General features: G+C 43.1%; 1 protein-coding gene across 1 annotated transcript; it reads right to left on the bottom strand.

Moving 5' to 3' along the window:
- Positions 1-984: 984 nt before the first annotated feature.
- LOC132869201 (protein FAM104A) lies at positions 985-22,226 on the bottom strand. The gene is made up of 4 exons (XM_060902536.1): positions 21,844-22,226; positions 21,578-21,690; positions 21,314-21,428; positions 985-2,027 (listed from the first exon to the last, which is right to left on the bottom strand). The coding sequence occupies exons 2-4, from the start codon at positions 21,592-21,594 to the stop codon at positions 1,800-1,802; spliced, it is 360 nt and encodes a 119-aa protein (XP_060758519.1). The 5' UTR covers positions 21,595-21,690; positions 21,844-22,226; the 3' UTR covers positions 985-1,799.
- Positions 22,227-26,985: the final 4,759 nt, after the last annotated feature.

The following is a 26,985-nucleotide window of genomic DNA, read 5'->3' as shown; positions in this document are numbered from 1 at the left end:
CAAGTATTGAGTGTGTAAATGAATATACTTTTCAGAAGTTGGACATTTCTGTATTGTAAATCCTTTTTTTGATTGATCTTAGGGAATATTCTAATAATTTGAGATACCGGATTTCTGATTTTCATGAGCTATAAGCCATAATCATCAAAATTAAAACAAAAAAGGCTTTAAATATTTCACTTTACATGTAATGACTATATATATATATATATATATATATATATATATATATATATATATATATATATATAAGGTTGGCCTTTTTCCTAATTTTTACAGCGTGAGATGAAGCTATTTCACCAAATGGAGGATTTTTTTGTAATTTTTTTTTAACTTATCTTTACAAGGGGTGCCAATAAGCATGGAGGGCTGCGTATACATCCCCACACACACTTCAATATTCCAGACCATTTTGTGGGGGGGGAAAAATTATATAATAAATAATATTCAAAGGGGGGTGAATACTTATACACCACACAGCAAATTTCCATAATCTTGCAAATTCTAAATCTTCAAAGCCCTTCCAAGTGACCGACGAAGCTCTTTTGCATAGCACATTCATGAAAACTGGAAGAATCAGTACACAACAGGAACAAAAACAAGGCCTTCATCATTCCACTGAATAAAGAGATCCCAGGTCAGCCTAGACACATCCATCACACTGATCCTCCTTCGAAGGAGAGCCATTTTATAAGGAAACCTTAATGAGGACACACAGTGAAAAGGAACGGTGCTTACAGAGCAGCATTAATATGCGTAATCTGTTATGGGTGCGCTACATGACAAGATGAGGACATGTAGTGCTTTAATTAAAGTGACCTTTTCCGATGTCTCCTTGAGGAACAGGTCATCTGGAATTAACACACAGATTAGCACATGTTATTTATCACACACAGTGACTGAGACTAAAAAGACATGAAAGATTTTCTTCGTAAATGCACCAAGCAGAAATGTAATCAGAAGACAAGGAAATGAACAAATGAAGCAGTTTTATCATTCATTTTTAATAACGTTGCACTCATGTACTTGGGAACAGCCAGCTTTATTTTTAAAATGTAGGTGACACGAATGTAAAATGTCATTCAAGGTTTCCATAAAAATATATAGTAAAAACAATTAATCTTTCAATTTAACTGGAGATCAACCTACGGGAGGATTCCCATGAGCATTAGATAAGGGGCGAGTACGAGATGGTGAGGGGAAGGATGCGTATCAGTGAGTTGAAGTGGCTGTTCCATTGGAGAGTTACAAACCCAGGAGCTTGTTATTATTACGACCATAGGTTTATACCTCGCATCAACATACATCATGTGCCAACTTAGCAATCGAGTTCAATAAATAAAAGATTTCTCGAAGGAAATCCGATTACCCCGTACCCCGCAAGTGCACAAGTGAACCAGCAATGAAATGATAATATGCACCAGGTGCAGTTCCACCTGCAATGAAGCTCTCATTTACATGTAAACTGGTGTGTTCAGAAGAAAAAAAATAAAAAATACACAGTGTGTATGTCACAAAAGGTTGCATTGTCGCCAAGCTATTATTGCTTACAATGTGAATCCTTTTGTGCTCTAATAAGTCATTAGTTGTTTTTAAGTTTTTTTTTTTTTTTTTAAACAGGTTCAAGGTCACAAGGTCTTTCGATTCAGAAAAAAAAACACACTAATCACAAATGAGAGCTCTAGCATGTAAAAGTCAGAATAAACTTGGAGATGATCTCTACCCCGTCTCCTGGGGAATGTAGCCAGGCGCGCAGGTAGAGTGAAGGGGTCACTAGCAGATGGGAAAGCCTCTGAAAGTCACCTATCCCGTGTCTGACTTCTGTTGTGGAGGCTCTGGAAGTGAGCCTCTCTCAGGACGCGGTTGATATGTTCGTATGAACCCAGGCTTGTGGCGTCAGACTGGTCCAAGGAACTATGTGGACTGCAGGACCTGAGGTTTTCGGCTCCGTACTGACTGCTCGCGCTGCTGCTGGTCCCAGCTGCATGCTCTGGACTACTGACCCCGCTGCTGTCACTGCTGAAGGACTGAGGATTCAGAAAAACACACCGATCATTCACACTGATGGTTATGGCAAAGACTCAGCTGATGTATGGCGCTGAGGGCAGTATTAGGATTCATCGACTAAAGCGGAGCGTACTGATGTCCAGCTCTCTTGGCTTGTCAGACTGAAGGAATTGAATGCTACAGCATCACGTTAATCTGTATCATTAACATGCAAGGTTTTTCTGAGTGGATTTTCCCTTAAACCGTAATCTTGTCAAGGATTAGACATCAATACAACCCCAAATCAAGGAAAAAAAAATTGGGACAGTACATTAAAATTGAAATACAAACTGAGTGTATTGCACTCAAAATAACAGCACATTATTATTTGTTTTACCTCATGAATTTAATTTCCCCCCTCACCTCATCTCATTATCTCTAGCTGCTTTATCTTGTTCTACAGGGTCGCAGGCAAGCTGGAGCCTATCCCAGCTGACTACGGGCGAAAGGCGGGGTACACCCTGGACAAGTCGCCAGGTCATCATAAGGCTGACACAGACAACCATTCACACTCACATTCACACCTACGGTCAATTTAGAGTCACCAGTTAACCTAACCTGCATGTCTTTGGACTGTGGGGGAAACCGGAGCACCCGGAGGAAACCCATGCGGACACGGGGAGAACACGCAAACTCCACACAGAAAGGCCCTCGCCGGCCACAGGGCTCGAACCCGGACCTTCTTGCCGTGAGGCAACAGCGCTAACCACTACACCACCGTGCTGCCCACATAGGAAAGTGTAAAGTTTGTCAATATGTTTATCATGCTTGTATGATGAAAATCTCAAAAGATATTTATCTAAAATACATGACCTACTCATTCTAAAACCTGTCGAGCTTTGCCGACCCCAGAGGGCTTCATTTTAGCATAGTAAAATTTTAAACTGGCATTTGTGGACGTGACTCCGTATTGTAGTGCTTGACAAAGGTCTGCCAAAGTAATCCCGAGCCCATGTGGTTATATCAGCTACAGATGAATGACCGTTCTTAATACAGTGCTGTCTAAGGGATCAGTGATCACGCGTGTTCAGCTTAGGCTTGTGCCCTTGCCCTTTACACACACACACATTCCTCCAGTTTCCTTGAAATGATCTTATGGAACATAGGGGGTGAAATATCCAAATCCCTTTATAGCTTTCTTTAAAGGACATTGATTTTAAACACTGCAATAATTTTCTCATGCATTCGTCGACAAGCTGGAGATCCTCGACCCATCTTTGCTCCTCAAAGACGAGGCCTTTTCTGGATACTGATTTTGCACCAAATCATGATTACAGTCGGCTGTTGACATCACATCATTATTTAATTGTTTTCTCATTACTAGCCCCAAATTGCCCCCATCCCAACTATTTTTGGAATGTGTTGCGAGCCTGAAACACAAGAATGGATGTATATTATCAAATGAAATGAAGTTGACCAACAAAACATGAAATATCTTGGGTTCAGACCATCTGCAGTGAAATACAATTCAAAGTAAATTTAGAAAAATCACTTTTTTTAAATAAATTTGACTTTTCCATCCATCAAGTTTTTGATTTTGGGTTGTACGTGTCGTGTAGTTTTTCCTGAAACTCTGGAAGTAAAAAAAAAAAAAAAAAACCAGTTCTCCAATTACTGTGTGATACAAATGTGCTTATAACAAATGTCCCATTATAAAGGCCTAATAAATAAATTTAGAATTAAATCCCCTTTATTTCCTTTCGCACCAGTCAGAAAAATGCTTCAGACTGACATGAACTTTTCAAAGGTAGAGAATGAGCTCGAGGGCAGATGTTGATTTAATTTTTTTTCCCCCAGTTAATTTTTTTTTTTAATTCTCTACACTGAATAAAGCTATCAAGCATGAGCCAGATTTTGCTAAATAGGAGATAAGGTGTAATTGTCCAGATGCCAAGTAGGATCATCTAGTGATCCGCGCCAAAGAACTTCAGGGAGAGAACAAACAAACAAACAAACAAACAAACAAACATCCATCTGCTTAGCTAACTCAAGCTATGTGTGGATAGCAGGGCTTTGAACCAGAATTTTTTTCCTATTGGTTCGTTCCGAACAGAAACGGAATTTTAACGTTTCCAGTTTTGGGTTCCACCATTAAATAGACGTTCCCAAACCGGTTAGAACAAAAAAAATGTCATTCCCGGAACAGTTAATTACGTTCCCTGTCAGCTGTTTAACAAATGGCTATAAAATTATGTCTCTGTCTCATCCAGCTTAAGCCAAATGTAGGCTAATTCTATTACAACCTTCATTAAATAAGACAAGAAATAATTCAAAACAATTATTTCAAATGTTGGCGATTTGGATTTTCAGTATGTCTTCCCATCTACACAAACAGAAAAAGTGCCAAAAATGAAAGATAATTCGTTTAGTGTGTTACCAAAGGCTAGTCAGGCCCTATGCATTGATAGGCTAACAGAGGTTAACGTCATTTAATGTTCGCGAGCCTCTCATTAACGTGGACAAATATATTGATATCGTGTTTGAAATTGACGTTTTCGAATAACAATAGACTGCAATATTTACCTCTTATTTAAGATGTGGAGACGTGATAGTAGTCTACCCTCCCGCTCTCTCCATTCAGTCAGCGAACGTCACACAGGAAGTGAACCCCAGCGGGTCATAGAAACTTGCGCAGGAGAAGAATGACTTATTTGTAGGCTACGGAAACTTTGAGGAACGAAATAAAAACCGGTATTAACCGGTTACCATTATTTTTAATAAGCGTTTCTGTTCCGGAACATAAAAAATAATTAAGTTCCTGGTTTCGTTTCTGTTCCATGTGAAATAGAAAAAGTTCCCGGTTTTCGTTTTCGTTCCTTGAACCGGTTCAAAAACCTGGTGGATAGAGAGATGGGATAAATTTGTCATACCTAAAAGTGAGAGAGGAAAGAGTCTGGTGCAAGCAGAAAATGGAGGAAGTATGACGATAATTATTTCAAATTTGGATTTTCGTACAGTATACTGGCCCAGATGATGCTCCACTGCCTCAGTGTGTTATTTGCAAAGAGGTGCTAGCTAACGACAGTATGAGACCATGTAAACTCCGGCGTCACGTTGAGATCAAGCGCCCAAGTTTGATGGCCAAGCTGCAAGAGTTTTTTGATAAAGCTAAAGGAACTCCGTTCACAGAAGTAATTGAGACATTAAGCACTGTAAATACTCAAGCAACATATATTATGTGGTGTTACGCATAGCTAAGGCAGGGAAACCACACAACACTGGTGAAACATTACTCCTCCCTGCTGCTAAAGATGTGTGTTTGGTAATGATGGGAGAAGCTGCTGCTGCCATGCTAAACGCGATCCCAGTGTCTGACAATACTATCCAGCACTGCATCTCAGACAGACATGGCATCTAATGTGAAGGAACCGGTGCTGGATGGTATTCATGACAACCCTTTATTCTCCGTTCAGCTGGACGAATCGCCAGATGTCGCCAACTGTGTATGTGCGCCATGTTAAAGAGCTCAGTGTCCAGGAGGAGTGTGTTTCATCGTTCTCTGCCAGCTCGCACTACAGCTGAAGAAAGCAGGTCTTCAAGAGAGTCGTATTGATTGGGGCCGCTGTTGTGGAATACGTACTGATGGTGCAAGGGCGATGCATTAATGCAAGTCTTTAATGCAGTCTGCTTTCAATTTGGTTCCTGAACTCAAGGCTGTTTGTACTGCAACTGGATGAAATATTTTTAAGCAAGGGTCATCCACTATTTAAGCACAAGTTTGGATAAATGTAAAAAAAAAAAAAATTTTTAAACCTATGTTAAGGCATTCAGAATGAAATAGCCTTCAAAAAGTGTGTTCTAAAAAAAAAAAAAAAGCTTTAAAATGTTATACAGTGGAGGAAATAATTATTTGATCCCTTGCTGATTTTGTAAGTTTGTCCACTGACAAAGAAATGAACATTCTAAAATTTTAATGGCAGGTTTATTTTAACTGTGAGAGACAAAACATCAAAAAGAAAATCACTTCATATAAAAACATATAAACTGATTTGCATTTCTTTGCGTGAAATAAGTATTTGAACCCTCTAGCAAACAAGACTTGGTATTTGGTGGCAAAACCCTTGTTGGCAAGTACAGCGGTCAGATGTTTCTTGTAGTTGATGACCAGGTTTGCACACGTCAGGAGGAATTTTGGTCCACTCCTCTTTGCAGATCATCTCTAGATCATTAAGGTTTTGAGGCTGTTGCTTCGCAACTCGGAGCTTCAGCTCCCTCCATAGGTTTTCTATGGGATTAAGGTCCGGAGACTGGCTAGGTCACTCTATGACCTTAAAAGGAACAGTCCACCGTACTTCCATAATGAAATATGCTCTTATCTGAATTGAGACGAGCTGCTCCGTACCTCTCCGAGCTTTGCGCGACCTCCCAGTCAGTCAGACGCAGTCAGACGCGCTGTCACTCCTGTTAGCAATGTAGCTAGGCTCAGCATGGCCAATGGTATTTTTTGGGGCTGTAGTTGGATGCGACCAAACTCTTCCGCGTTTTTCCTGTTTACATAGGTTTATATGAGCAGTGATATGAAACAAGTTCAGTTACACAAATTGAAACGTAGCGATTTTCTATGCTATGTAAAGTCTGCACTATAATGACAGGCGTACTAACACCTTCTGCGCGCTTCGGCAGCGCATTGATACGGAGCTCAGATATCAATGCGCTGCCGAAGCGCGCAGAAGGTGTTAGTACACCTGTCATTATAGTGCAGACTTTACATAGCATAGAAAATCGCTACGTTTCAATTTGTGTAACTGAACTTGTTTCATGTCACTGGTCATATAAACCTATGTAAACAGGAAAAACGCGGAAGAGTTTGGTCGCATCTAACTACAGCCCCAAAAAATACCATTGGCCATACTGAGCCTAGCTACATTGCTAACAGGAGTGACAGCACGTCTGACTGCCTGGGAGGTCGCACAAAGCTCGGAGAGGTACGGAGCAGCTCGTCTCAATTCAGATAAGAGCATATTTCATTATGGAAGTACAGTGGACTGTTCCTTTAATGCAGTGGTTCTCAAACTTTTTATACTCTGTACCACCTGAGAAAATATTGAGCTCTCTGAGTACCACCATGATGACCAACATTATAATATAGCAGCATAGGCCTTCCCTATTAGCTTCAGCCACACAGGAGAGATGTTTATTCCTTATTATGGTTATTTATTGATAGCTGTTAACACCGAATCAGACATTTACAACTCTGTCCAACAATTCTCACATACTCCTACATACACAGCGCAATACACACTCAAATTGCAACTGAATGAAAATGGCACAGAGCCATACAGTACATATTCGACCTCTACAAAATTATGCTCCTAATCTGGCCCACAAATAACACAAACATCAAGTCTTTTTTTCTCAGCAGAAGATGTGTGAAACATCAAACATCTCAGCACAAAAAAAGGAAAAAAAAAGAATCCTGAAGACTTGCATTGCCACAAAAATGTAAAAGCCAGACAATTTTTCACATTCTCACACGTAGCTACACATTTCTTTTGAAACGTTGTATTTATTATGCACTGTACAGTTGAACTCAAAATTATTAGCCCCCCTTGTGGAATTGAACATAATTCTTGATTTCTCCATGAAAATGACCATTGACAACAAATGTTTTTATTCTTGAAATAAATGCACTATGAAGACATTGTCCAACAAGTTTCATTACGATATCTTATCATCACACTGAGTTTCAACCAAAAACAGCAAAAGTGAGATGTTCAAAATTATTAGCCCCCTGACCATTAGTAGTCAATTGTGTACCCTTTTTGACCCACAACTGACAACAACCTCTTGGAATAGTTTTTCACTAGGTTGGCACAGGTCTCCTGAGGAATTTTGGCCCATTCCTCCATTGCAAACTGTTCCAACTGGCCCAAATTGGATGGTTTTCGTGCATGGACGTTCTTTTTCAGCACTTGCCACAGGTTTTCTATTGGATTGAGATCTGGGCTCTGTGCAGGCCACTGTATGACGTTGGTCTTGGTATCCTTGAAGTATTGCTGGACTATTTTAGATGTATGCTTTGGGTCGTTATCTTGCTGGAAGACCCAACGACGACCTAAGCGCAAAGTGAGAGCAGACTTCTGCATGTTTTCCTTCAGTATTTTTAGGTAATCTTCCTTTTTCATGGTGCCATGCACCCGAACCAGACTGCCTGTACCTGAGGCTGCAAAACAGCCCCACAGCATGATGCTGCCACCACCATGTTTAACTGTGGGAACTGTGTTCACAGGGTTGAAGGCCTCTCCCTTTCTTCGCCATACATAGGCAATGTCCATATGCCCAAACAGCTCCAATTTCGTCTCATCTGACCAAAGCACAGACTTCCAAAACTCATCTTTCTTCTTCAAGTACTCACGGGCAAACTTTAGTCGGGCTTTGATGTGACGATGTTTTAGTAAGGGGGTTCTTCTGGGACGATAGCCCCGAAGCCCATTCCGATGAAGAGCCCTCACAACAGTGTGCCTTGACACACAAACTCCAGAAGAGGCCAGGTCAGCAACAATTTCCTTTGCAGATGTACGGGGCTCTTTACGGACATCTCTGACAATTTTTCTTTCCAGAGTTCTTGAGATCTTACACTTGCGTCCACGACCAGGTTTGTTCTTGACCGAATTTGTCTCCTTGTACTTGGCAATGATGCAGCAAACTGCAGTTCTGGAGACTGTAAACCTCTTCGAAATGGCAGTGTAGCCTTGGCCCTTGTCATGAGCCTCCACAATCTTTTGTCGGAGTTCAAGACTTATTTCTTTAGTCTTCGGCATTGTGACAAATAGTAATCCTCCTCATTCATTCAAATGTCCTGTTCCTTGGAGTCCTTTTAAACTGTTGAATGGAGCCAATTGACTACAGGTGTTGCTAGGAAGCCAATTGATTGCACAGGTGTTGTTTAAAAGCTGATTGGTTAATTAACTGTGTTTTAAAAGCAAGAATCCACATGGGGGCTAATATTTTTGACCAACTCATTTTTACCATATTTCATATAAAGACAGCCTAAAACTAATTTCATATTCCAAAATGCACCACAAACATCTGAATAGTACTGGTGATTGTTTGTGTATATCAATTTTTATCAATGCTTTAAACATTTGGAGGATATTTGGGAAAATGTTCCAAAATTTAAGGGGGGGCTAATAATTTTGAGTTCAACTGTATGTTTCAGGGTTTTTTTTTTTTTTAGCTGAAAATGTTAATGCGAAAATATGACTTTCCCCCGCACACCACCAGAGAGCGCTCGCGTACCACCGGTGGTACGCGTACCACAGTTTGAGAACCACTGCTTTAATGTGCTTCTTCTTGAGCCACTCCTTTGTTGCCTCGGCTGTATGTTTTGGGTCATTGTCGTGCTGGAAGACCCATCCATGACCCATTTTCAGTGTCCTGGCAGAGGGAAGGAGGTTGTCACTCAGGATTTTACGGTACATGGCCGCGTCCATTCTTCCGTTGATGCGGTGAAGTAGTCCTGTGCCCTTAGCAGAGAAACACCCCCAAAGCATAATGTTTCCACCTCCATGCTTGACAGTGGGGATGATGTTCTTCGGGTCATAGTCAGCATTTTTCTTCCTCCAAACACGGCGGGTTGAGTTAATGCTAAAGACCTCAATTTTGGTCTCATCTGACCACAGCACCTTCTCCCAATCACTCTCGGAATCATTCAGGTGTTCACTGGCAAACTTCAGATGGGCCTGCATGTGCCTTCTTGAGCAGGGGGACCTTGAGGGCACTGCAGGATTTTAATCCATTACAACGTAATGTGTTACCAATGGTTTTCTTGGTGACTGTGGTCCCAGCTGCCTTAAGATCATTAACAAGCTCCTCCCATGTAGTTCTAGGCTGATCTCTCACCTTTCTCGTGATCACTGATACCCCACGAGGTGAGATCTTGCGTGGGGGCCCCAGACCGAGGTCGATTCATGGTCATTTTGTATTTCTTCCATTTTCGAACTATTACACCAACAGTTGTCACCTTCTCACCCAGCTTCTTGCTTATGGTTTTGTAGCCCAGTCCAGCCTTGTGCAGCTCTACAATCTTGTCCCTGATATCCTTTGGTCTTGTCCATGTTGGAGAGGTTGGAGTCTGATTGATTCTGTGGACAGCTGTCTTTTATACAGGTGTCAATTTAAGACAGCTGTCTTTAATGCAGGTAAAGAGTTGATTAAGAGTGTCTAACTGGTCTGTCGGAGGGGATCAAATACTTATTTCACTCAACGAAATGCAAACCAATTTATATATTTTATAAAATGTGATTCTTTTTGATATTCTGTCCCTCACTGTTAAAATAAACCTACCCTTAAAATTATAGACTGTTCATATCTTTGCCAGTGGGCAAACTTACAAAATCAGCAAGGGATCAAATAATTATTTCCTCCACTGTATAAAAATAAAAAAATAAATAGGTACCCTATGCGTACATGTGGCTACAATTTTATAAATAAAACCGTTTTCTGAGCCCATGTCCATACAGTAAATTTTGCATACATTTTGTTCAAAATGCAGTGCTGTGAACTATATTTTCAAAATAGTAAGAAAGTGCTTGTTCACGAATTGTCTGAGAAGCATTATTTAGTACTAATGAGCACATTTCATTTCACAAATGTAGTGTAAAGACTCTAAAATAAAAAATTAAAGCGAATAGCAGAAGAAGTTTCATATCTGCTTCTCAATACATCTGCCAAAACGTTCAACAACCAAAAAAAAAAAAAAAAATCTACAAAACCTTTCATTTGACCTTTCAGACAAAAGTTACAATTCGCCATTTTGGTGATTGTAATGCTTGTGTGTATGCGCAGTGCGCTATTGTTACACTCATTCTAATAACATGACGACATAGTGGCTACTGCCTCGCTTTGCCTCTATGAAGCAGTAGCCACAAAAAATAAAAACATTTAAAAGGTTTTTTTTGTTGAAACCCGTTTTATGCTAGCCTGGGCATCACACATCCTAAGTGTGACGCAACACGAGGGCCTGTTGCGAGCTTAGTCTGGCAAGGCAAGCCATCTCCAGCTCTTCCAAGCTCCCGAAAAATCGGGAGCCAATCAACTTTGAGCATCTCCAACGGCCCTGGGTAGAGGCGTGTTCAAGGCAGTGACGTAGTAGAACTGCGACCGGAAGCCATAGATTGTTTACAGAATCTATGCCGGAAGCGCTTCATTCACTAGAAACATTACGAACATGGAGCAGCGGCAAGCCTTTGACACAGCGGTAGATGCTGTATTGAAAGCATTCAACGGGAAGTTCTCATTGAAAACGGAGCAAAGAGCAGCCCTGGAGGTATTTATCTTCTTCCTGTTACTCAAGCAGTTTCCGTCGCGTCACATACGTCAGAGGAAAGAGTGATGTGATTGGTTTAAGCTTCGTCACAGCCTTTTCTGGCTTCGACCAGTAGCAAACTGAGGCATTTCAGCGAGGCGGGTCAACCACGCCTTTTGGGAAACGGTTGGGTTTAATATCTTTGCCAGACCAATGCTCGCAGAGCTTTGAAGTTGCGTTAGCCAGACTAGTTTTATGCCCAAGTGTAACAGAGTGGTGGGTTTCCTAAAAGCCTCTTAACGCCAAGAGCATCTTAACTAGGAGAGAGAGCGTTCATTTTGATGCTCGCTCTACCATTTAACAATGATCTTTGTGCTCCAATGCTTTTGGGAAACCCACCCCCAGTATAGTAACCACAACAATAATAGGCTAATAATTATTGTGGCTACTGCCTTATACAGAGGTGGTAGCCACTATTAGGGCTGCAACTAACGATTATTTTAATAATCGATTAATCTGTCGATTATTTTTTCGATTAATCGATGAAGCGGATAAAAAACAAACAAACATTAATTTCCAGCCCTTTATTCAAAAAAAAAAAAATTCACAGTGCAAAAAATCTTTAGTGCAAAAGTGCAAAAACATGTTGATCCTTGATCATCCCTGAGCAGTAAAAAAAAAAATAATAAAAAATATAAGCTTTTTTAAAATAAAGTGCACAAAAAGAGGTATATATTTTTTAAAGGGATCTGAGTGGTCAGAACAATAAATAAATTATAAAAAAAATAAAGAAAAATACAAATCAGAAAACACTCACAGTTGCACAAACTCTCACACACACTCTTTCTCACTCCCTTTGCTCAGACACTTTGCATTGCAATGCAAAAATGTGAGCATGTCCACATGCTCCTGACTCAGGCTCACTTGTCAAGCTGGACATCGAGTAAACACCAGCACCAGACGAGCTTTGGAGGGATGTTAACGTTACGTTTCATCACTTCAAAGCGGAACAAACATAGGCGTCATATGCCGCTTTTCCACTACAAACGCGGCTGAGTCGGGCTGAGCCGTGCCGTGCTGAGTCGAGCTGAGTGGGGCTGTTGGAGTTGCATTTCGACTACAACCGCGCTGAACCGTGCTGGCTGGAAGTGGGTGGACACATTGGGTGGAGTTAGCGAAAGCGGGTGGACGTCACGTGATGTCGTTAAGCGGCGCAAACAGTGACATCAGTGATCTTTTAAGCGGTAGTCTCACAACCCGAATAGTAAACAATAAACATGGAGGACATGGAGTCGTTAGTGTTGCTGGTCTTGGTGCTGTGGCTTGTTGTCACCGACAACAGATACTGGCAAGAGCGTATAGATGAGGCGAGGCGCATAAGGCTTCAGAAATTCTCGTAATTCGTAATTCTTCTTCTTCCAGGTTTACAGATCCCAGCGTGCTCGCGGGGCGTGTGTGGGCATGTGAGGACACTCCTCCTCACCAATCAGTGCACAGGGGAGTGTCTGCTCACGCCCCCAGCCCCACTCGGCTCGCTTCAGCCCCACTCCAAAACGGTGCGAGTTTTAGGGGCTAAGCAGGGCTGAAGCGAGCCGAGTCGTGCTGTTCTTTGGTAGTCGAAACGCGAGCCGTGTCGGGCTGAAGTGAGCTGAAGCGAGCTGAAAAAGGGTAGTGGAAAAGGGCCAATAGTGACTTAAGTTGCGTTCATGTGCTATGGGATATTTTCCAGTTGGGAAGTGGTATTTACCAGTGTGTTGTGTTCACATGCTTTTGTTGTTGTTGACAAATTAAAGATGGTGGACCAGATTCAGAATCAGGCCTGTTATTTGGCTAAAACAATTATAGATTGCCTTGTTCATCAGCTGCAGCAGGAATATGAGTTATCAAAAGTCAAAAGGTAAATAATGCTGAATATTTCCTGATCATGACAAGTAGAGATTTTCTTAACACATTGAATGCCACGCTCGCCGCCATGTTGAAAGGTTCAAGTTCATCTCATCTCGGCAACTCGTGTATCAAAATTTTCTACGAGTTGCCCAGTGGAAAATACCACAAGAGGGGGCGTTCATGTGTGCTTTCCATGTCGGCGTTTGGTATTTACCATAATTCCCATAGCACATGAACGTACCATTACCCTGCTGTTGAACTCCCGTCCTCCTCATCAATGACTCCAACGTGTTTTCGTTTCAGGTGCTGGATCATTACTGTGGTGCTCTCGTGCCATGTCATGTCACTTTTGCACATTTTACAAGTAACACACTTATTCGTTTTGTTTAGCGTGAAATGCTCCCACACTTTAGATGATTTTGGTCGCACCGGTTTCTCCGCTTCCGCCATGTTTCTAAACAACTCCGCTCCGAGCTCAACTCTGCTTGTTTGGCTGGCATCCAGCTTAATGGTGCATTACCGCCACCTTCTGCTCCGGAGTGTGAACTCCGCGCTCAACTCAAACCAGAGACTTTTTTAATAATAGAACGACTTTGTTCAAACGGTCTGTGACTTTGTAGTCACGCGACACGACGAATCGATAATGAAATTCGTTGCCAACACTTTTAATAATCGATTTTTATCGATTCGTTGTTGCAGCCCTGGCCACTATGTCATCGTGCCACGAGTGTAATAATCGCACACTGCGCATAAGGATTACAAATCTCCAGAACTGCAAATCGTGATCTCACGATATGAACAGCTGATCTCGCGTCATCATCGTGTTATAAGAATTAGGTGTAACAATAGTGCACTGCACATAAGCATTACAAAATCACCAGAACGGCGAATCGTGAGCTCGCATTGTGTTGTAAGAATTAGGTGTAACAATAGTGCACTGCACATAAGCATTACAAATCACCAGAACCGCGAATCGTAAGCTCGTAATATACACAGTTGATCTCGCATTATCATCGTGTTGTAAGAATTAGGTGTAACAATAGTGCACTGCACATAAGCATTACAAAGTTACCAAAATGGCGAATCGTGATCTCGCAATATGAACAGCTGATCTCACATTATCAAAAAGGTACACAAGAATGAGTACAAGAACATAAGAATGAGTGCAATAATAGCAAAACTTCATAACCAATCAGCACTTATCCTGATCAAGTTCAATTACCCATTCTATTTCTTGATAAACTTCGGAACTAATCAGAACCAGAAACGAAATAAAAACCTTGTTATAACTTCGTAGTATCGGAAGATAATCAGCAGATAAAGAGATAAACAAAAATTCACCTCATGGTTCGCCGAGGCTACTGATGCGATATCAAGTAAGTGGCGTTTATTTTAAGAAAATTTACCATTTGATTATCACCGCTTTTGTTTGGTTCTTCTGAAAGGTCAAATGAAAGGTTTTGTAAGGGGTTTTTTTTAGCAGATATTTAGGCTAAGACAATTCATGAACAAGTGCTTTCTTAGTATTTTGAAAATAGATATAGTTCACAGCACTGAATTTTGAACAAAGCCCTGATGCTGCTCACAGCTTGGTGATGCTTGCAAGAGATGAGGCGAGTACAACTGATAACGTGTATATGCGCTAGATTTACTACAGGGACATGGGATCAGAAAACAATTTTATTTATAAGCAGGAGCCACATATACCCATAGGGTAGGGCTGCACGATATCAGAAAAATATGCGATATTCGATAACATGACTGAATATCTCGATATCGATATGTATCACGATAATTAAATATATGTTTTTCTTACCTCTACTCGCCGTTCTGCCCTGTATCTAGCATTTAAAAAAAAACACCCAATGCATCGCTTCCATTCCAACATTATTTTTTATTGGAAAAACATGGCTACAGCTGCAATGGTGTCCATCAATCATCTTTAAATCTCTTAATTTTTGTGAGCGCAGCAGAAAATGTCTTAAGTTGAAGTAAACAAAAAACTGAAAACTACATTACATTAACATAAAGCATTCAAAATGGCAATTTCAGCGGCTCTCGGGAGATGAAGGTGAGCGACACAGATTCACCATAAACTCAAACACAATCTGTTAATAACACATGCGGGTGAGAGAGCAGTGGTGTGTGTGTGTGAGAGAGAGAGAGAGAGAGCGAGAGAGCGGTAGCGTGTGTGAGTGAGCGAGCGGTAGTGTGTGAGAGAGAGAGAGTGAGAGCGGTAGTGTGTGTGTGTGTGTGAGAGAGTGAGAGGTAGTGTGTGTGTGTGAGAGAGAGAGCGCGGTTTTATGTTTTTATGCTTCTGTACAGCAGTGTTTGTCCCAGTGAGCCGCCCCACCACTGTTTTACAGGTACATGTCTTGCAAAGTACTTGAGTTTGCAGTACATCACCCCTCCTGAATCCAAAGTACTTCCAAATAGCAGACGTGCATTTTTTTTTTTTTTGGAAACCAGTTCCTCCTCACACAAGTTTGTCTCACCACACTTGCTCCCGCCTTCGCCATCACCACGAGGCTTTTACTTGTTTTGCAATAGGGGGCGGAGTTATCCCACGGCGCTTGTTGACATTCAAATGTGATTGGACGGCAGAGAAAAATGTGCCTTTTATCGAAATTTAAGTAATTTTTGCGGTATGTGTATCGCAAACTATGATATCGCGATATCGATACTTTTTCGATATATTGTGCAGCCCTACCATAGGGTACCCTTTTTTTTTTGTACGCGTCTCCCATAACCCGGTACGGAAAGTATAAACTGGAACGGAACATTGGCCATTTATACAGAGGCTCCAACTTGGGAAATTGCAAAGAGGGAGATTCTCCCTCTCTGCGAGTAGCTCGGAGGGAGACAAGTTTGAGCGCCGTAGGCGAGTTTTATATATGAATGAATGATTCACCACATTTCGTGTCAATTAAATCTTATTAATAGGAACAGATCTAGATAAATCCAGTGACTATAAACCAAACTTTAATATGCCTAAAGTCAATGTTAATGTCAATAATGACTATTATAAATTGCCAATGGTAGACCCTCTGATGATAATGTTCTAATAATATTCTAAGTCCAAGTTAGTAAAAGTCAGACAAGTTCATTAGACTCTAACATCTGGTCTAGTGATCTAACCGCAGGCTTTCGTCTAAACCGGGGAACAGGGGCGCTGCGCCCTCTTACTCTCGGCGTGCGCCCTCTTACCGAAATGCCGACTGAACCCAAAGTCACACTCAGGCCATGCACTTGTATGCTACTGCACAACATGCAATCTCTCAAAACAATCGTTTCTCCGTGAAAACATCCCAGCAACACTATGTGACAATGTGTCTGATCATCAAATATGTTATAATTACTCCAAAACTATTCCAATCACAGTAGATACACCGCCAGATGGTGCAAAAACAGTCCGAATTGGCGTTTTCCAGACTGAGGCGCCATGTTTGTTTACTTGTCGCGGCTGCTCTCGCGAGATTTGACATGGGTTACATACAAGGTCAGCTGACTTGTAGAGCGAGACTGAATGACCTTTCACCCACCGGCGCGGGAGCTTTTGACAGAAGTAGTTCGCGAGTTGTTTTTGTTGACACTTGGGCATTTACAGATGTCATCCCGCGGCACGAAGCGGAAGAAAGCCAAAGACCGTCCGGGGCAGAAGATTACTTCTTTCTTTTTCAATGTTGACAGACAATTTGTTACAATTTCCCTCTCAGATAGCCTCAGAATGTCCCATTGGAGCCTCAATTTTTAAAAGGCTTTGCATGGCGGGGGGGGGGGGGGGACAACCAGCACCGTCCCCCCCCCGCTTCGCTCCCTCGCCATGGTGAGCGCCCTCATACTAAATTTTTCTAGAAAAAAACCCTGTAACCGTGTCAGATATAGGGTCATCTTGCTGCCATCCAAAATAGTCCGCCATTCGTCCCTGGCGACCATCGCGACGGGTGAGCCAGACTTTATCTTTGTGATTTTCTGATATTTTTTCTTTGTAGTTTGGCTTTCGCCATTTCCACCAACGGAACTTCATTATCTCATTCAGGAGAACAAAGTTAAAAGACAAGCAGGCGATAAATGCAGACGCAAAAAACAAACAAAACGGTTGAGTGTCGTGGGTTTTCTCGTTCTCCCGCGCATATTATTAATAGTGCCATCTGTATGCTTTATCGGTAACTGCTAAGACATTGGGTGGGCTCGAGTGTGTACCCCGCGGTGTACCGAATTCTGCTCGATTCATACGCGCGCTGATCGATCTGTGTACCGACCGGGGAATCGGCATATACCGCGGGTACACACTTGAGTCCATCCATACAATGTCAGACACACGAAAAGTGGAAAGTCAACTATTAATTTGTCAACATAAGCGTATCAAGTTATATATATTTTTTAACAAATCATGTGTAGTAAGGGCGGACGGGAGATTTTTATGTCATCAGCAGGAGGTCGGGAGGATTTTCTAAATGTTCCCTACAGTTGGAGCCTCTGTTTATAAATAACCTCTTGCCAACCAAAACGTCACGTGACCATTTGGTGACGTCACGCCGAACTTTCCTATATGGTGTAGTTACCTCCGCCAAGGAGGTGATGTTTTCGGGTTTGTTTTTTGTTTGTCTCTTAGCAACATTACGGAAAAAGTTATGAACGGATTGCTCTGAATTTTTTTCCAGAGGTGTGACTGGGCACAAGTAACAATCCATTACATTTTGGCGGTGATCCAGATCACCGTCTGGATCCCGGAATTTTTTTAAAGGATTCTTGGCGGAGGTCTGCGCTCTCCGAGTGCTTTTCTAGTTTCAGCTGTCTTTCTCTGAAAGGAGGCTCACTTTCTTACAATCTGAAAACCCCTGATCTCAAAAGCAGCTGTTTTTTGAGTGAAACCTTCTTGAGGTCAAACAAAATAATGTGTTTCCGGTTACCCGAACGACCCTGTAAAAACACTGCGACCCTTCAACTGTTTATGACCACGATAAACAAACTATTTCTCGCGCCCAACCCTACCTGCTTGGCAGCCACCTGGCGAGTCAAACGAGAACCGCTAGGGCGTGTCATATAAACCACTTGGTATTTGCCGAAAGACACGAGGTCCGTCAGGAGTAAACTGGCAACCAACACGCACCTCCCTCTACCTCAGCCCTTTCAAACCAGCACGGGCACGGCCTGGTAGGACGGTGCCTCGGCCAGTCATTCGCCACCGTGCAAGCGCTGCTCAGCGACTTAAGTTTTGATTTGATCCATGGCTCCAGCCCACCTTTAAACGTTTATAACTCGGACACCGAAGGTCGCAGCAAAGCCAAATTTCGTAGCCATTTCTAGACAGGGGTCACCGTTGGATGCAATCAAATACATAGCTGAACAATGCTGCGTATTCTTGCTAGTGTTACAATGATGATTATCTTAGATTTTTAAGTAGAAAAACTGGCCACCCTTGTGTTCATGCCTCGAAGGGTCAGATGTAAATGACTGCTTGCACATGCGCAGTATATTTCATCGATTCTTCGGGTGCCTATAAAATGGAGGTTCGCCTCGGAACAAAAAGCGACACTGGACAGAAATGTTTGCTTGTCAAATCAGCCTATTGCAATGCAAAAGATATTTACGACAATTAAAAATATTTCCAAATGAAGAACTATAGAGTAACTACAACATTGTTTCCTACAACAAACCACACAGTTCTGACCTTCTGGGATCAGTTGCAAACGTTTAACGAGTATTTTGCAAAAAAAGTTTTCAAAAAGGAAACTTCTCACTTTTCTATTAGTTCTGAGGTTCTATTAGTAGGTACCAAAAGACAGGTTCAGAATTTCTCCAGTTTTACTATTGATGTAGATGGTGTGTCTATTCATCCTTCCCAAGTTATAAAAAACCTTGAAGTTATCTTTGACGCCACCCTTACGTTTGAACCCCATCTTAAACTAATTACTAAGAATGCTTTCTTTCACCTCCGCAATATTTCTCGTCTCCGCCCTTTTCTTTTGGAAACTGATGCCAATATGTTGGTCTCATCTCATTATCTCTAGCCGCTTTATCCTGTTCTACAGGGTCGCAGGCAAGCTGGAGCCCATCCCAGCTGACTACGGGCGAAAGGCGGGGTACACCCTGGACAAGTCGCCAGGTCATCACAGGGCTGACACATAGACACAGACAACCATTCACACTCACATTCACACCTACGGTCAATTTAGAGTCACCAGTTAACCTAACCTGCATGTCTTTGGACTGTGGGGGAAACCGGAGCACCCGGAGGAAACCCACGCGGACACGGGGAGAACATGCAAACTCCGCACAGAAAGGCCCTCGCCGGCCACGGGGCTCGAACCCGGACCTTCTTGCTGTGAGGCAACAGCGCTAACCACTACACCACCGTGCCGCCCAATATGTTGGTCAATGCATTTATTTTTTCTCGTCTGGACTATTGCAATTCTCTCTTTTATGGTCTCCCTGCCACATTGCTCAATCGCCTGCAGTACATCCAAAACTCAGCAGCAAGAATCCTCACACTCACCAAGCACACTGCTCACATCACTCCTGTTTTACAGCAACTGCATTGGTTGCCAGTTATCTCCCGGATCAAATATAAAATTTTGCTGTTAACCTATAAAGCTCTTCATGGTTTCGCCCTTCCTATCTCTGTGAGCTAATTCATTTGTACTGTCCCTCCCGCTCCCTCAGATCTTCTGTCTGTGGACTTCTGACTGTTCCTCGTTTTAAATTGGCATCAATGGGTGGCAGATCATTTAGTGTTGCTGCTCCTAAACTTTGGAATTCGTTACCACAATCGCTTCGTGACTGTTCCACTCTCTCTTCCTTCAAAGCCAACTTGAAAACTTCTCTTTACCTCACACTATTCTTCCTAATTTATTTTTTTTTGGTGGTAACTCTTTTGTAAAGCGTCCTTCGGTTTGTGAAAGGCGCTATATAAATTTAACTTATTATTATTATTATTATAATAACAAATCACACAGTTCTGACCTTCTGGGATCAGTTGCAAACGTTTAACGAGTATTTTGCAAAAAAAGTTTTCAAAGGAAACTTCTCACTTTCTCCTAGTCTGGCTAACACGACTTCAAAGCTCTACGAGCTATTGGTCTGGCCAAGATATTCAGCCCAACCGTTTCCCAGAGCCCGTGGTTGACCCGCCTCCCTGAAATGCCTCAGTTTGCTACTGGTCGAAGCCAGAAAAGGCTGTGACGAAGCTTAAACCAATCACAGCACTCTTTCCTCTGACATATGTGACGCGACGATAGGATTCTCGCTGAGCCCCATTGATTTGGCTACTAGCAGGGCTAACTGGTAGATTAAACTCTTACCGAAGCCGGTCGGGAGCAAGGCTGCCTCCAGGGCTGCTCTTTGCTCCGTTGAATGCTTTCAATACAGCATCTCATCTCATTATCTCTAGCCGCTTTATCCTGTTCTACAGGGTCGCAGGCAAGCTGGAGCCTATCCCAGCTGACTACGGGCGAAAGGCGGGGTACACCCTGGACAAGTCGCCAGGTCATCACAGGGCTGACACATAGACACAGACAACCATTCACACTCACATTCACACCTACGGTCAATTTAGAGCCACCAGTTAACCTAACCTGCATGTCTTTGGACTGTGGGGGAAACCGGAGCACCCGGAGGAAACCCACGTGGACACGGGGAGAACATGCAAACTCCGCACAGAAAGGCCCTCGCCGGCCACGGGGCTCGAACCTGGACCTTCTTGCTGTGAGGCGACAGCGCTAACCACTGCATCACCGTGCCGCCCTTCAATACAGCATGATTCTGTAAACAATCTATGGCTTCCGGTCGCAGTTCTACTACGTCACTGCCTTGAACACGCCTCTACCCAGGGCCGTTGGAGATGCTCAAAGTTGATTGGCTCCCGATTTTTCCGGAGCTTGGAAGAGCTGTAGATAGCTTGCCTGGCCAGACTAAGCTCGCAACAGGCCCTCGTGTTGCATCACGCTTAGGATGGGCGGGCCCAGGCTAACTTTCTCCGACCTACCCTAGAAAATTTGTCGTAAACTTTTGGGATAAACAAATTTTTTTTCCCCCTACCTACCCACCCTATTTTGAAAATCCAGGAAACACATATTTTGTTTGGCCTCATGATGAAGACTGAGAGCAGTTTCTTGTCCCCGTGTGTCTCACCTCAGACTCCCACGCTTCTCTGCTTCCCTCAGAACACTGGAGTGTTGTGCTTGATCTTTTGGCCTGAGGCGTCATAAGTGCATCATCATCATCACCTCGAGTACGCTGTCGTTTCCTAAAAAAGACCAAGCACAGAACTGATGAAAAATAATAATCCAAACCCGAATAAATACTCATCAACTCTGCAGCATCACCATTCTTTTAAGACCGACACGTCAATTCGTAGATACATTCCAACACAGACCTGCTCTCAGTTCGACTGACCTGTTCTCAGATAGCATGGCGAATCCCTCTAGAGTTCACAGATTTCCTCTTTTCTAGGCACTGGATATGATTGTAATACACCGAAACTCACTACTTAATTAATAAGCTGCACCCTGTAGTCACAAAAAGGGGAAGAGGGAAAAAAACAATGACATTATCAAGCTTTTATTAAACTAGCTAACTGTTAGCTCAGTTAGCTAGCGGCGTTTACAAGTAGCCAAGCAAGGCAAAAACCCACCCACACACACAGCTACATCCAGGTTTACCTTTTATTTCTTATTAAAATGTTGAAATGTTCAGTCTACACCACATCTGATGCCGATGCAGTGGATCTCCGTGAGCCAGCTAACCGGAGCGCTCACAGACTAGCCAGCGGGTTTACCTGTCATCCTGCTCCTGCCTGGGCAGCTCGCACCGTTAGCCTCAGAGCTAGCAGGGTGAACTTATCAACATGAGGTTTATTAAAGAGGTTTTCGCAGCGGTGACGATTATTAACCCCTGAAATAATCACCTACCACTTGCGGTCCCAAACAGCTTCACTACATACCATTAATAGTTCGTGGTTTAATTGTAAAACTCCAGCTAACTAGGAACTCCAAACAACTAGCGCTTAGCCACTACTGTTATTTACATAGTCATACGCATGCGCCACCCTAACCCCACAACGTACGTCATTTCCTGTATCCGCTGACAGGAATATTTGAAAGCGTTGGGTTTTTTTTTAATGCTCGTATTTGACTGAAAATAAGAAAAATAAAATAAATATCGGAATAGCTTATTGAAATTAAAAATATTCATATTGCAGTTTTACACAAATCCACACACCTGGAACAGACGATTCATAAATAATTATAAAGGGCCCAAGGAAGAAAAACAACAAACATCCTGTTAACAACTTATCCTGTATTCTGACACAAATACAAACCACCATTCACACTCACGGTCAATTTAAAGCCACCAATTAACCTAACCTGCATGTCTTTGGGTTGTAGGGGAAACCCACACAAAAAGGCCCCCCCATCGGCTACTGGGCTTGAACCCAGGACCTTCTCGCTGTGAGGTGACAGTGCGAACCACGACACCACTGTGCTGCCGCTCGTATCTATCTGTCTATCCTCTGTAGCTGCTTATCCTGTCCTACAGGGTCGCAGGCAAGCTGGAGCCTATCCCAGCCGACTATGAGTGAGAGGCGGGGTACACCCTGGACAAGTCGCCAGGTTATCGCAGGGCTGACACAGAGACAAACCACTCGTATTTGACTGAAAATAAGAAAAATAAAATAAATATTGGAATAGCTTATTGAAATTAAAAATATTCATATTGCAGTTTTACACAAATACACACACCTGGAACAGACGATTCATAAATAATTATAAAGGGCCCAAGGAAGAAAAACAACAGCAGCAACAGCGTCCTGTTAACAACTTATCCTGTTCTACAGGGTCGCAGGCAAGCTGGAGCCTATCCCAGCTGACTATGGGCGAGAGGCGGGGTACACCCTGGACAAGTCACCAGGTCATCCCAGGACTGACACACAGAGACAAACAACCATTCACACTCACATTCACACCTACGGTCAATTTAGAGCCACCAATTAGCCTAACCTGCATGCCTTTGGACTGTGGGGGAAACCGGAGCACCCGGAGGAAACCCATGCAGACACGGGGAGAACATGCAAACTCCACACAGAAAGGCCCCCCCCTCGCCGGCCACTGGGCTCGAACCCAGAACCTTCTTACTGTGAGGCGATAGTTTTAACCACTACACCACCATAAAGATGTAGCACCATGAGCAAAATATCAAAGAAAGCCTCATCTCATCTCATGATCTCTAGCCGCTTTATCCTGTTCTACAGGGTCGCAGGCAAGCTGGAGCCTATCCCAGCTGACTACGGGCGAAAGGTGGGGTACACCCTGGATAAGTTGCCAGGTCATCACAGGGCTGACACATACACACAGACAACCATTCACACTCACATTCACGCCTACGGTCAATTTAGAGTCACCAGTTAACCTAACCTGCATGTCTTTGGAGTGTGGGGGAAAACGGAGCACCCGGAGGAAACCCACGCAGACACAGGGAGAACATGCAAACTCCGCACAGAAAGGCCCTCGCTGGCCACGGGGCTCGAACCCGGACCTTCTTGCTGTGAGGCGACAGTGCTAACCACTACACCACCGTGCTGCCCCAAAGTAAACCTGTTTTATATATATATATATATATATATATATATATATATATATATATATATATATATATATATATATATATATATATATATATATATAGTGGGGCAAAAAAGTATTTAGTCAGCCACCAATTGTGCAAGTTCTCCCACTTAAAAAGATGAGAGAGGCCTGTAATTTTCATCATAGGTACACTTCAACTATGAGTGACAGAATGGGGGGAAAGAATCCAGGAAATCACAATGTAGGATTTTTAATGAATTAATTGGTAAATTCCTCTGTAAAATAAGTATTTAGTCACCTACAAACAAGCAAGATTTCTGGCTCTCACAGACCTGTAACTTCTTCTTTAAGAGGCTCCTCTGTCCTCCACTCGTTACCTGTATTAATGGCACCTGTTTGAACTCGTTATCAGTATAAAAGACACCTGTCCACAACCTCAAACAGTCACACTCCAAACTCCACTATGGCCAAGACCAAAGAGCTTTCAAAGGACACCAGAAACAAAATTGTAGACCTGCACCAGGCTGGGAAGACTGAATCTGCAATAGGTAAGCAGTTTGGTGTGAAGAAATCAACTGTGGGAGCAATTATTAGAAAATGGAAGACATACAAGACCACTGATAATCTCCCTCGATCTGGGGCTCCACGCAAGATCTCACCCCGTGGGGTCAAAATGATCATAAGAACGGTGAGCAAAAATCCCAGAACCACACGGGGGGACCTAGTGAATGACCTGCAGAGAGCTGGGACCAAAGTAACAAAGGCTACCATCAGTAACACACTACGCCACCAGGGACTCAAATCCTGCAGTGCCAGACGTGTCCCCCTGCTTAAGCCAGTACATGTCCAGGCCCGTCTGAAGTTTGCTAGAGAGCATTTGGATGATCCAGAAGAGGATTGGGAGAATGTCATATGGTCAGATGAAACCAAAATAGAACTTTTTGGTCAAAACTCAACTTGTCGTGTTTGGAGGAGAAAGAATGCTGAGTTGCATCCAACGAACACCATACCTACTGTGAAGCATGGGGGTGGAAACATCATGCTTTGGGGCTGTTTTTCTGCAAAGGGACCAGGACGACTGATCCGTGTAAAGGAAAGAATGAATGGGGCCATGTATCGTGAGATTTTGAGTGAAAACCTCCTTCCATCAGCAAGGGCATTGAAGATGAAACGTGGCTGGGTCTTTCAGCATGACAATGATCCCAAACACACCGCCCGGGCAATGAAGGAGTGGCTTCATAAGAAGCATTTCAAGGTCCTGGAGTGGCCTAGCCAGTCTCCAGATCTCAACCCCATAGAAAATCTTTGGAGGGAGTTGAAAGTCCGTGTTGCCCAGCGACAGCCCCAAAACATCACTGCTCTAGAGGAGATCTGCATGGAGGAATGGGCCAAAATACCAGGAACAGTGTGTGAAAACCTTGTGAAGACTTACAGAAAACATTTGACCTCTGTCACTGCCAACAAAGGGTATATAACAAAGTATTGAGATGAACTTTTGTTATTGACCAAATACTTATTTTCCACCATAATTTGCAAATAAATTCTTTAAAAATCAGACAATGTGATTTTCTGGATTTTTTTTCACTCTCATTTTGTCTCTCATATTTGAGGTATACCTATGATGAAAATTACAGGCCTCTCTCATCTTTTTAAGTTGGAGAACTTGCACAATTGGTGACTGACTAAATACTTTTTTGCCCCACTATATATATATATATATATATATATATATATATATATATATATATATATACACATCACGCCATACAAAACAAGATATACTACATGAGAGAGAGAGAGAAAGTTTGACAGATAAACTGTCTGCAGTGAGGCTTTTGACTGATAAGCAATCTTAGCTTAGAGTCAGAGATCTACTGAAGTCCTAAAATTGTCTTTTAATAATTAAGAGCCTGCGATGACCTGGCGACTTGTCCAGGGTGTACCCCGCCTCTCGCCCATAGTCGGCTGGGATAGGCTCCAGCTTGCCTGCGACCCTGTAGGACAGGATAAGTGGCTACAGATGATGGATGGATAGATAGATAGTTAAGAGTGGCAGCACGGTGGTGTAGTGGTTAGTATTGTCACCTCACAGCAAGAAGGTCCTGGGTTCGAGCCCAGTATCCGACGGGGGGGCCTTTCTGTGTGGGTTTCCTCCAGGTGCTCTGGTTTCCCCTACAGTCCAAGGACGTGCAGGTTAGGTTAATTGATGGCTTTAAATTGACCATGAATGGTGGTTTGTCTCTGTGTAAGCCCTGCGATAACCTGGAGACTTGTCCAGGATGTACCCTGCCTCTCGCTCATAGTCAGCTGGGATGGGCTCCAGCTTGCCTGTGACCCTGTAGGACAGGATACGCGGCTACAGAGGATGAATGGATAGTTAAGAGCAAGCATTTACATATGTTTTAAAGATCTAAAACAAAACAGTTCCAGTGTGACACGTCATCCATCCATCCATTATCTGTAGCCGCTTATCCTGTCCTACAGGGTCGCAGGCAACCTGGAGCCCATCCCAGCTGACTATGAGTGAGAGGCAGGGTCCACCCTGGAAAAGTCGCCAGGTCATCGCAGGGCTGGCACAGAGACAAACCACCATTCACACTCACGGTCAATTTAAAGCCACCAATTAACCTAACCTGCATGTCTTTGGACTGTAGGGGAAACCCACACAGAAAGCCCCCCCCATCAGCTACTGGTCTTAAACGCAGGACCTTCTTGTTGTGAGGTGACAGTGCTAACCACAACACCACTGTGCTGCCGCTCTTAACTATCCATCCATCCATCCATCCATCATCTGTAGCTGCTTATCCTGTCCTACAGGGTCGCAGGCAAGCTGGAACCTATCCCAGCCGACTATGGGTGAGAGGCAGGGTACACCCTGGACAAGTCGCCAGGTTATCGCAGGGCTGACACAAAGACAAACCACCATTCACACTCACGGTCAATTTAAAGCCACCAATTAACCTAACCTGCATGTCTTTGGACTGTAAGGGAAACCGGCGCACCCGGAGGAACTCCACACAGAAAGGCCCTTGCCGGCCACTGGGCTTGAACCCACGACCTTCTTGCTGTGAGGTGACAGTGCCAACCACCACACCACCGTGCTGCTGCTCTTAACTATCTATCCATCCATCCATCCATTATCTGTAGCTGCTTATCCTGTCCTACAGGGTCGCAGACATGCTGGAGCCCATCGCAGCCGACTATGGGTGAGAGGCAGGG

The sequence above is a fragment of the Neoarius graeffei genome, chromosome 20 (genome assembly GCF_027579695.1).
Source record: "Neoarius graeffei isolate fNeoGra1 chromosome 20, fNeoGra1.pri, whole genome shotgun sequence".
Classification (NCBI taxonomy): Eukaryota; Metazoa; Chordata; class Actinopteri; order Siluriformes; family Ariidae; genus Neoarius; species Neoarius graeffei.
The sequence above is the reverse complement of the archived record's forward strand: the minus strand, read 5'-3'. Positions and strand labels throughout refer to the sequence as shown.